The 12579-nt window shown below is 48.6% G+C and overlaps 1 protein-coding gene across 2 annotated transcripts; it reads right to left on the bottom strand.

Annotated features, from left to right (window-relative positions):
* Window positions 1–683: 683 nt before the first annotated feature.
* Window positions 684–3008, bottom strand: LOC141027969 (serine/threonine-protein phosphatase 7 long form homolog). 2 transcript variants are annotated; one of them, XM_073505675.1, is made up of 5 exons: window positions 2476–2997; window positions 2094–2389; window positions 1740–2004; window positions 1210–1654; window positions 684–1130 (listed from the first exon to the last, which is right to left on the bottom strand). In XM_073505675.1, the coding sequence occupies exons 1-5, from the start codon at window positions 2893–2895 to the stop codon at window positions 865–867; spliced, it is 1692 nt and encodes a 563-aa protein (XP_073361776.1). In that variant the 5' UTR covers window positions 2896–2997; the 3' UTR covers window positions 684–864. The 2 variants fall into 2 exon arrangements, with proteins under 2 accessions (XP_073361776.1, XP_073361777.1); XM_073505676.1 differs by lacking the exons at window positions 684–1130; window positions 1740–2004 and having other exon boundaries at window positions 1582–1654; window positions 2476–3008.
* Window positions 3009–12579: the final 9571 nt, after the last annotated feature.

Genomic DNA, 12579 nt, shown 5'->3' with positions numbered 1-12579 from the left:
CCTACAATTATATTACGAATATTTGCCGTAGCAACTACAAATATTGATAGATTAATATATTTGACTGGACTGCCTATATTACGGACCTTTTTTCTGGACTCCTACATATACTGACACTCCTAAATACTTGACATCCACATATAGGACGGATTATTACCGGAGCAACTACACATTTGTACACAACTAATTAGTTGACATCTAAATATATTAACAAATACTACCGGAGCACCTATGAAAAATAAAATGTGGGCTTAAATATACCCTTGAAGCATGCGTGCGAAGGATGAACGACGAACGGCAGCCACCAAACTGCCGGTGCTCCGGCTCCAACGAAGAACGACGAACAACAGCTTCACCTCCACCACAGTGCTCCAATTTCACCACCAGCACACTGCAATGCTTATGCAGCTCCGTCTGAAGGGGGTTTTATAGGTAGAGAGGAGAAAATGGCGGGAAAGAACGACTGCGGTATGGCGGGAAAGGGTTGGCGGGAAACGGGTGGCGGGAAACGGGTGGCGGGAAATGGGTGGCGGGAAAAAGTTGGCGGGAACATATGGCGGGAAAAAGTTGGCGGGAACATATGACCATGATGACTTCATGTAGTTTTTATGCTGTATGTTGCGAGTTCAGTTACGTACCATTTAATTTAGATGTAGTTCTATCTAATTGTTTGCAATGTCTCGTTGTATGAATATTATGTTCTATCTACATATGATCTTGTAGTTCCGATAACAGAGTACTAAAATAGAGTAGGCATATGTCTCGTACATAAGTACATAGTCATTTGTCTGATACATAGAATAGACATAAGTCTTACACAGAAATAGATGGTAATGTCTCTACTGATACAGATACATAGAAGCGTCAGTGACGACGTCTGGCCTGGCGGGGAGGCGGATCTGGAATCAGGGACCATCCCAACCTGTCGGGTGCCCTAATGTGACGAGGAGGAATCTCAGACTCTCCCTGGTCATGCTGTGTATCCTGTGTGGGGCCTGGTGGAGGAGTCGAAAACATGTTCATCCACTGGGTGTGCTGCGACATCTGAGCCTGTATGTTGTCCTCGGGATGTTGATCACTCCCCCACGTATCATGTGATGCCGACATAGACGCCTGATATCCATAGGCCCCTACGCGATGGAACGTTTCATCATGAAGAATGAGGTCGCGTCAATTAATATTGAAAACAATAAATATGAAGACACATACCTGCTGGGTGTGACGTCTGCTCTGGCTGAAACACGAAACTGGACGAGGGACCGTGCTGCTGTGGCTGTGGAGAAAACACGAAGCTCGACGAGGGACCGTGTTGCTGTGGCTGTGGAGAAAACACGAAGCTCGACGTGGGACCATAGTGCTGCGGGTGCCACGTAGAACTGCCAGGTTGGTCAGGACGGGGTGGCCTGGTTGCCGGCTGCTGTGCTAGGCGTGGACGTGGTTGATGTCGTTGCATGGAGTGACGCGGCTGCTCCTGCTCGTGCTGAACAACATCGGTTCTCCGGGTGCACGTGATAGCCTCGTACACAGTCCGTATCTTATTCTGCATTCTTTCCAAGAAGGGCTGTACCACTGGACGATGATGAAGAAGAGGTCCAGACGATAGTGATCGTCCAAAGGTGGTCACGTCGTCGTACAGTTCGCGTGTCAAGGTAGCCTGCAAATTTCCATGACGATTAATAATGTCTGTCTCTTGCACGTCAAAGTACGTGACAACATTACGTAAAGAAAAAATATCTTACCGCGTACTGCCTAGAGCCCGAAGTATCATAGCTCGGGTACATATCCGACGGAGTAGGATCCGGTAACTCCTCTGGGTGGGAGTACTCAACAATGCGTAACCGTGTTCCGGTCATGTAGCGCCGCAAATAGAGATTGAATTCATCGAGATTGAAATTGTGATTCTCGTGCCATAGATTTGTGTTTGCTGTCTCCCATTCTATAACATACGGCTCTAGTCTAACTAGCCAGTCAGCAGTTGTCCTGTTCATGCCCTTCCTTGTCGTCCTAAAATTGTGGTGTGTGTTCAACAATTACCTAAAGCTTCGAATGGAGTACTATGAAAGAAAATGCAACATTGAAAAACTGGTTAATACCTGTGGATGTGTGCTGGCACCGGGTTCTCTATAGGGGGAGGTAGCTCCAACTGCAGAAGACCAAATTGCCTCATAACCCTCTGTTGTGCCATCTCCTCGACGAAGACATCGAAGATGATCTTCGATTTTGCCATCCAGTAATCTCGGTCCCTTGTGCATAGCACAGACATACCAGCAGGGTATCTCGCTTGTATGGCTGCTTCCGTGTAGGGCTGCCAGATGACCCCGGTGTACGCATCGAACTGCTCGTTCAATGCTGTGTACGCCTTCCTGGTCTGATCACTAGCAAAGCGTCTCTGCAGAGAATAAAAGTTAGTAGCTGCTAGCATCGATCGATCTCTTGTGCAGAAAAAGTTGCATTAAACTACAACACGGTGCATACCTTGCGACGAGTCCAACACAGACCGAAAGTAGGCATGTCGATGCCGTCAACATCAAACATGGCGTCTATAGGCTCATGAACACGTACATCTGGTCGCCCTATAGAGAACCTCTCCCACGACCACAGCTGTAGGAATAGAGGGCATCCAAGAAGGGCTGGCTTTCTCGATGTAAGCTGGCAACCGTTGCACATACCTCGGTATGTAGCCGCTAACACCGCCGAACCCCAACTCCTCTGTCTGATCTGATCTGCCGTCTGAGCGCTCGCTATCTCGAGTGCCATAGGGATGTAGAAGGCGCTAATAGTGGTGACATGGTTCTCCGTGAACATCACCTTGCCGAAAAGCCACAGTAAGTAGGCCTCGAGGCTCCGAGTGATCTGTTCCGCAGTCAACGGCACCCGGAAGTTCTGGATCTGCATTAAGCGAAGAGAAAGTTTTAGTTAGCCGCAATTATTTTCTGTAAAACTTTATGCGCGATAACTTGAAGAGAATAGGTAGGGGAAATTACCCGAAAATTTAGCAACCACTCATACTTAGGTCCGTGATGCTCCCATACCGGATCGGGAGCATCCGGAAAAACACCGTGAAAACGTTCTGTAAGAGCTCGCTCCCAACCAGCCGGTGCGTCCAACGGTCCTACGGCATGACCTGCCAACGGTAGTCCGAGCAAAAGTGACACATCCTCCAGAGTAGGAGCCATCTCTCCCCATCTGAAGTGAAACGTGTGGGTCTCCGGCCTCCAACGGTCCACTAAGCAGCTCAGCAAAGACCCATCGATGGCGACGCGTTTCTCACCCGGGATAGACTCAACCAGACGCGCGAAAGGTAAAAGGCCGACCCATTTCAACCTTCATCAGAGAACTTTTCAGTTAGTGTCTCCCATTTCAACCATTAATATGCATGCCAGTGTGCAAATTAATAAAGCACGTACCGCTGAAGCCATCCTGAGTGTATCTTCCAGTTTTCCTTAGGAGTGCGAGTGACGAGAGGCTCAAGCATGCGCTCATACCATATCGCACCACGATGACCCTTATCAATGTCCCCATTCAGCAACCACAATCCCGACATTCCTGCACATACAAAATTCAAAACATAGTGTCACACTTAATAAAAATTCATAACAAAGTGCCACACTTAATAAAAATTCATAACATAGTGTCACACTTAATAAAAATTCAGAACAAAGTGCCACACTTAATAAAAATTCAGAACAAAGTGCCACACTTAATAAAAATTCAGAACAAAGTGCCACACTTAATAAAAATTCAGAACATAGTGCCACACTTAATACAAATTCAGAACATAGTGCCACACTTAATAAAAATTCATAACATAGTGCCACACTTAATACAAATTTCAGAACATAGTGCCACACTTAATAAAAATTCAGAACATAGTGCCACACTTAATACAAATTTCAGAACATAGTGCCACAACACACTTAATATAAATTCAGAACAAACTAGTGCTAGCTTAGCTTCTTCCTCTCGCCCTTACTCCTCTACTACCTCTACCTCCTCTTCTTCCCCGGTTGCCTCGTCCACGCCTAGTGACGAATGTGGGACAATTAGTGTCCCTATGGCCAAATTCATTGCATAGAATGCATTGCCTAGTCGGACCTCCTGCTTCAGATTCATCCATATCATTTCGGATGCGCTGACACTGCCGCCTGCCTCTATTTGTACGCATATGCTCTGGGTTTGGAATGTAACGCCTATCGGCGGGGTTGACGCTGTTGAAATTACCCATTGTTCGAAAACCCATCAGCTCACCTGTCCAGGTATTGAGGACAACCTCTTTCAAAAAATATGGAGACACAAACGATATTGCGTCCATTCCAAGCTGCCCGCAAGCAGCAAGTACATGTGAGCAAGGTAGGTGAAGCAATTTCGGTTTATTGCATGTGCACTCACACGTTGGCCAGGCTTCATTGCCAATTTTCACCTCATGCGTCCTCAACTCATTTGCACATCCGAATTTGTTGTTGGCTAAGCGGACCTCAAACCTTCTTTCTTGATTACCGATGGCGACTACAGTGTGTGACCTAGCTTTTTGCATCTTGTTGTCCATGTACTTCATGACTCTTTCACAGTACCGTGTATTTGGGTTGTTCAAGATATGCTGCTCTGCTATTTGACGTCTGTCTCTGAAATACTTGACGGTGCCATAGAAAATACCCTCAACGATGGCTGTAAGTGGCAATGCCCGGTTTCCTCTGAGGACAAAGTTGTATGTTTCCGCGAGGTTCGTTGTCATGACACCGTACCTTGCTCCATGTGTGTCATGTAGCAAAGACCACCTCTCCAGAGGCTCATGCTCTATCCACTGCTTGAAGGTTTTAATTGACCTCCCGAGCCTTCTCCTAGTACCAGGTGGGTCAAAGCTTGGCAGGTCACATAGCCCAACAGCCTCCTCCTCCACGGCCGCTGTTCCTGTTGCCAACTGTGCAGATACTGCTTCAACATGTGCCCTCACCGCTGCATCTCTTGCAGCTTTCCTGTCCCTCACGTGTCTCTGCGTGCACACATTAAGTCTGTCGTGTATCAAATTGTACTTCCATAACTGGTTCTGCTTGCAGAGTTTTTTGAACAGATTCATCAGGTTCTTATTTCTAAACTGCGAGAAGAAATTAGCCCCGAGATGGCGCATGCACCAACGGCTCTGCAAGTCCTGCCATGGAACTTGTTCCTCAGGGCCTGGGTTTGTCAGTGTCCTTATCGCACTGAGTATACCTGCATGCCTGTCATGAAGGATGCACACATTGGGCTTCTCCTTCACAACTGATATTTTCAACTGCCTGAAGAACCATGTCCAACTTTCAATGTTCTCACTCTCCACAAAAGCAAATGCCAGTGGGACGACTTGATTTTGGCCGTCTTGACCTATGGCTGTCAGGATCTGACCCTTGTACTTGCCTGTGAGAAAAGTACCGTCAACACATATCACCGGTCGGCAATGCCTGAAAGCTTCGATGCATACACCGAAAGAGAAGAAGAGACGATGCAAAACCCTCACAGTTGGGAACTCTGGCATGAACATGTCTTGGATATCGATATAGGTGCCTGGATCCCGCTGCTGCAGGGTGTGGAGGAGGTGGACAACAGAGTCATATGCATCAAAATAAGAACCAAATCTCCTCTCAAGCGCTGCATGCTTAGCCCTCCAAGCCTTGCCATAAGAAATTCTGTACTTCAACCTGGCGAACACTTTTGTCTGCACTGCCTTCACTTCCATAGCTTTGCCTTGCACTATCTCATCGTAAAACAGTCGAGCAATAAGCGTGGATGAAAGGTTGGCATGATCTTGAGGGATGCAGGGAATAAGACAAGTGTGATTAACTAAGTCACTTATCACCCAACTTGTGCCATACTTAGGGAGAAAGCCGTGCACCCTTGCGGGACAATCTGCATTCTTGCATACCATTGTGAGGAATTTCTGACTGGACACCTCAGCTTTGAAAACCCTTTGCGTGGACATTGCCCAATTAATTATTGCATCCTTCAGGGCTTGCTTGTTCGGATACATAGCACCCGTCGCAATATTGTTCTGGTGATATTGCCAGGCTGAATCATGTCCATCATTCACGGTCATTGCAGATGATAAGTCATGATTCCACCATGCAGGATTCGGGACCTCCTCTGCATTTTCTTCTTCATCTGACTCGTCAGAATCATTGGCATGACCCCTTTCAACATCGGTGTCTTCTTCTTCCATCTGGTTCTGCATGTGCCCATCTACCTCGTCAGCGTCCACCTCGCCATTGTAATCACCATCGGCATTTCCTCCTTCTACCTGACTACTCTGCCCTGGTTCATAACCATAAGCATTTCCTCCTTCTACCTGACTGCTCTGTCCTTGTTCGTAACCATAAGCATTTCCTCCTTCTACATGACTGCTCTGTCCTTCGTAGCCATCCTCCCCTTCATGTGCAGTGACCTCCTTCACGACGGGAAGCACTAAAGCAACAGGATTGCATCCCCTTCGTTCACAACCTTGTAACCACCGCACCCAATCGGAGTCTCCCTCTATTGGCCTCAAATAAAAGTAAATTTTTGAACTTGACCGTGTCCACAATGCATGAACACCGACGATGTGTGTTTCAGTATCAAGACCTAAACTTGCCGCAATCCATTCTTTCAACTGACTAACAGACCATGTTTGTGGTGCGCTGATTGCAACCTCTATGTGAGTAAATTCACTAAGATCTGCTCCCAACTCATTTGTTTGGACAGTACCAGGACCATAGTAAAATCTCAACTTCACTACATCGGACATCTCGACTCACCTATTTTTTTTCTACATACAAATACAAGTATTAGACATGTCTATATATATATTACCAGGACCATAGTAAATAATATAATAAATAGGCCCATGTTTACTAATAATAAATAGGCCTCAAATAATAATAATAATATAACCGACAAATATGATAATTCAGTTTATTTGAATTATATGGCCATGTTGATGTATTTTTTATTTTAATCTATGTTAAAATAATTTAGAAAAAGGCATGCGTCTTATTTCTACGATCATGTAAAATTCTTCCTTGCAAAGAAGTTTTTTTGTTAAACTACAGCGTGGCCGTTAAAAAAAAACAGTGTGGCATTGCTTGTTATGGGTTAAACTTTAGAAAATACGCATAATAAAGGTTAGCGGGTAATCCGCTTCATATTGGCATCGGGTACGGACTGAAACGTTTTTTTACATGTAGTTCTACTTTTCCTATTTTTTGTTTGCTTGTTAAATTTTCATCACACTGACATGCTATGCACATGCCGACCCCAACTCTTCAAAAAAAAACTTGTCTCTTCTTTCCAACTTTTTATTCATGTTTCCAACTTCTTATCCCGCACTTGTGTACGTGTCAAGTATTAAGCAACAACTTATTATCCCACTAACAACTAATACAATTCACACACCTACAACTATATTACGAATATTTGCCGTAGCAACTACAAATATTTACGTATACTACCGGGGCAAATAACAATAATCGCACACAAATTTATTTTCACATCGAACGTAGCGTGCGTGCGAACGAATAATATTTACGTATACTACCGGGCCAAATAACAATAATCGCACACAAATATTTACGTATACTACCGCGGCAAATAACAATATTTACGTATACTCCCGGAGCACCTACGAAAAATAAAATGTGGGCTGAAATATACCCTTGAAGCGTGCGTGCGAACGAAGAACGAAGAACCACGAACGAAGAACGACGAACGACGAACGAAGAACGACGAACGACGAACGACGAACGACCTCCACCACCACCACCTCCACCACCTCCACCACCACCACCTCACCACCCCAACTGCCCCAACGACGAACACTGCCCCAACTTCATCACCACAACCTCCACCAAAATGCTCACCACGACCACCACGAGCTACCCCGTCAGTAGATCGACACCTCTTTTGGCTGCCCTAAATGAGTTGAACCCATTCACGGTGCCAAAATCGCGAAAATGTTGCTCATTTAGGTGTACAAATGTGTGCCATTTTTCTGTAGAGAGAGGAGGAGGAAGAACACAGCAGAAATGAGCCACGGGAGAAGAATAATGGAGGAAGGAGAGGATAAGGGCGGGCACGGGAGAAGAAATAATGCAGGAGGAGAGGAAGGAGAGGATAAGGGCGGGCTGTCCAGCGCGCGTCAGGTCGGCAGCACCCTGTCGGCCACCAGGTGGCCGATCGGCGGGCGGCAGGCCGACAGGGGCGCACCACGCCGACAGGCCGCTGCCTCCCCCCTCGCGACGTGGCCCGACCAACCACAGGCGGCCGCGTGCCAGCCCGGCCTGCAGTCGGCCTCCTGATAGCCGATCGGCCTGCTGTGGGCCGACTGGGCTCAGTCGGCCTGCAGTGGGCCGACGGTGTATTATTCTTGTAAATTCTTTTTTCTGCGTATTATTTCTGTAATTTTAAAAAATGTATTATTTAAAAAAATTTAGCCATGTTTCACGGGCATCCAATGCCAATATATAGATGTGCTCAACCAAACGGGCCGGTAGCTGGCCAAACGAGCCGTGCTAACTGGGTCGGCCCGGTAGCACGCGGGAATGGCACGACCCGGGCTAAACGGGCCAGGCCCGGCACACGGCACGCCACGGGCCATGCCTGGGCACGCGGGCTGGCACGGCACAATCCATTTATTTATTCCATATATATATATATATATATATATATATATATATATATATATATATATATATATATGATCTAAACTACAACTCAACAGACTAAAAAACAGGTGGCCCAGCGTGCTAAACGTACCACGGGCCGGCCCGTTTAATAATCAGGTCGTGCCTGGGCCAAGGAGCACTCAGCAAACGTGCCATGGCGGGCCATGCTGGGCCAGGCATGATTAGCACGGGCCGGGCCAGGCTGGGCCGGGTCGGGCCGGCCTGTTTGGCCAGGCCAGTACACGTCATGGCTTTTGGATCGACAACGAGGAAATAGTACAAGTTAAATTCATAGGACCATCACAATTGTAATGTTATTAGCAAAAAAAAGTATCATTTTTGTGCAGGGCGCAAAAAACACCGAACACAATTGTGTAGAGAGAGGATAGGATACAACGCACATGTTTCACGGGCATCCAGTGCCAATATATAGATGTCCTCAACCAAACGGGCCGGTAGCTGGCCAAACGAGCCGTGCTAACTGGGTCGGCCTGGTAGCACGCGGGAATCGCACGACCCGGGCTAAACGGGCCAGGCCCGGCACACGGCACGCCACGGGCCATGCCTGGGCACGCGGGCTGGCACGACACAGTCCATTTATTTATTCCATATATGATCTAAACTACAGCTCAACAGACTAAAAAACAGGTGGCCCAGCGTGCTAAACGTACCACGGGCTGGCCCGTTTAATAATCAGGTCGTGCCTGGGCCAAGGAGCACTCAGCAAACGTGCCATGGCGGGCCATGCCGGGCCAGGCATGATTAGCACGGGCCGGGCCGGGTCGGGCCGGCCTGTTTGGCCAGGCCAGTACACGTCATGGCTTTTGGATCGACAACGAGGAAATAGTACAAGTTAAATTCATAGGACCATCACAATTGTAATGTTATTAGCAAATAAAAGTATCATTTTGTGCAGGGCGCAAAAAACACCGAACACAATTGTGTAGAGAGAGGATAGGATACAACACACATGTTTCACGGGCATCCAGTGCCAATATATAGATGTGCTCAACCCTCCCCTCCCCCCCCCGCAGTTGAAGCATCAGCACTGACGCACAAACTGGACCGAAACTCCTCGAAAACCGATGTCGACAACCCCTTCATCATGATATCCGCAAACTGCTAAGAGGTAGGCCGTAGGCATGTGAAGAACTCGAACGTGACCAAGAGCCACCTGCTCGCGAACAAAGTGGATATCCAGCTCAATATGTTTGGTGCGGCGATGATGAACGGGGTTATCAGAGAGGTAGACGGCACAAACGTTGTCGCAATACACAATGGTGGCCTTATCGACGGGACAAGAGAGCTCTTAGAGAAGTTATAGAAGCCATGAGCACTCAACAATAACGTTTGCCACGGCACGATACTCAACCTCAACACTGGGTCGAGAGACTGTGGGTTGTCACTTGGACGACCAGCAGATAAGTGATGGTCCAAGGTAGACACAATATCCGGAGGTGGAACGCCGTGTGTCGGGGCAGCCAACCTAGTCTGGATCAGAGTATGCTACGATGTCCATAGCTGTCGAAGCGTGGAGCGAGAGGCAAAGATCCATAGTACCGCGAATGTAACGGAGAATCCGTTTCACCGCGGTCCAATGAACATCACGAGGCGAATGCATATGAAGGCACACCTGTTGTACCGCGTACTTCAACTCTAGGAGAGTGAGCGTCGGGTACTAGAGAGCACCCACAATCGAGCGGTAGAAGGGGGCATCTGGCGTCAGCAAACCAACGGTGGAGGAGGGCTTGGCCTTCATGTTGACAGGGGTGGTCGCGGGTTTGCAGTTGAGCATCCCTGCGCAGTCAAGCAACTCATGAGCGTACTTCCACTGGTGAAGAAAGAACTCGTCCACGCGTTGTACCACCTCGATGTCGCGGAAGTAGTCTAGCGGCCCTAAGTCCTTGATGGTGAACTCAACATGAAGTCGATTAGTAAGCCGAAGAAGAAGATCAACGGCGCATGCCATCAAAATGATGTCGTCGATGTAGAGGAGCAGGTATGCAATCTCATGGCCCTGTCGATAGACAAATAGCGAGGCGTCGGAGCGAGTGGAGCAGAAGCCGAGCCGGTGAAGAAACATCATGATGCGCTAGTACCAGGCACGTGGTGCCTGCTTGAGCCCGTATAACGAGCGAGAAAGCAGGCACACATGATCTGGGGATGCGTTGTCGACAAAACCAGCAGGCCGCTAGCAATACACTAGCTCGTCAAGATGGCCATGGAGGAAGGCGTTGGAGACATCCATCTGGTATACTGGCCATGCCCGAGACACCGCGAGGTGCATGATGGTACGGATCATGCTGGGTTTGACAACCAGGGCAAAGGTATTGATGAAGTCGACACCGACTCGCTGACAAAAGCCTCGAACCACCCAATGCGCTTTCTAGCGCTCCTGTATACCGTCGGGGCAAAGTTTGTTCTTGAACACCCACTTGCCGAAGATGACATTGGCGCCGCGCGGACGGGGAACAAGCTGCCACGTCCAGTTGCGCTGCAGGGCATCAAACTCCTACTTCATAGCCGCATGCCACTGCGGATCCAGGAGAGTCGTCCGAGCGGAGGTGGGCAACAGCGAGGGTGCAGAGGTAGAGGCTGCACACACATACTCATCGATGGGGTAGCGGGAGCTCGACTGGAACACGCCCGCACGAGCGCAAGTAATGTGACCCACGGGTGGCGGAGGCGGCCCGTCGGCAGCCGTGGTAGCTAAGCTGGAGGCGGCCGAGGAAGCCAGTGAGGCAGCCGCGACGGCCGAGGAGGCCGTCGTCAAGGCGACCGGTGAACCAGCTAGCGAGGCCGACATGGAGGCAGTCGGAGAAGCAGCCAGCGTCGAGGCGGCCAATGTAGCCAACGGTGAGGTGGTCGGAGAAGCAGTCGGCATCGAGGTGGCCGAAGAACGAGCCGGCATGGACGACGTTGAGGCGGCCGGTGTGACCGGCGTTGAGGTGGCCGAAGAAGCAACCGACGTCAAGGCGATTGACGAATCGGCTAGAGTAGCCGGTGAAGCAGCCACGACGCATGAGCCATGATAGCATGGGGCGTCGAGACCGGCCTCGGAACGGCCAGTTGCGGGGCGAGGTTCCACCAAAGATGACGGCGGCACCGAGGTGCTCCTGTTAAGGTGCCAAAAAAGGAAAATTCATCTCGTCAAAATAAACATGTCGTGACGTGATAACCCGGTGAGATGCCAGATCATAGCAGCGATAGCCCTTCGTGTTTGATGGCTAGCCGAGAAAAATGCAGGGCAAGGACCGTGGGTGAGCTTATGTAGAGTGGTGGTGGCGATGCTAGGGTAGCACAAACAACCAAAGATCCGGAGATCATCATAAGATAGTGGCGAGCCGAAGAGAAACTAATGTGGTGTATAGTTCCTTCAAACATGGCAAGGTCGAATATTAATGAGAAGGGTTGTTTTGTCGAGTGCAACGGGCCAAAAGCAAGGTGGGGCATGAGCATGAAACAGGAGAGTGCAGACACAGTCATTGAGCAGACCATACATTCGACACGACCATTTTGTGCCGAGGTGTAAGGACACGTGAGCCGGAAGGTGGTGCCATGGGATGCAAGAAGAGTGCGGATCGTAAGGTTGTCGGACTCCTTTCCATTGTCAGTTTGCAAAGGATGAACGGATGTCCCTCCTGAATTGTGCAGACACATAAGAAAAAACATGGTGAGTGTAGATGGAACATCAGATTTTCGGCGGAAAGGAAAGGTCCACACAAAATGGGAATAATCATCCAAGATCATAAGATAATAAAGATAAATGGAATTACTTGGAATAGGTGAGGTCCATACATCACTACGAATTAACTGGAACAGAAAAGACGCAACTGTGGAAGACGAACTAAATGGAAGATGAATGTTCTTGCCGGCACAGCTTGCATGACAAGTGTGGCTATCTGTTTTATCA

This window comes from Aegilops tauschii, chromosome 7 (assembly GCF_002575655.3).
Source record: "Aegilops tauschii subsp. strangulata cultivar AL8/78 chromosome 7, Aet v6.0, whole genome shotgun sequence".
In the NCBI taxonomy this organism is placed as follows: domain Eukaryota; kingdom Viridiplantae; phylum Streptophyta; class Magnoliopsida; order Poales; family Poaceae; genus Aegilops; species Aegilops tauschii.
This window is presented reverse-complemented; position numbering and strand designations above follow the sequence as displayed.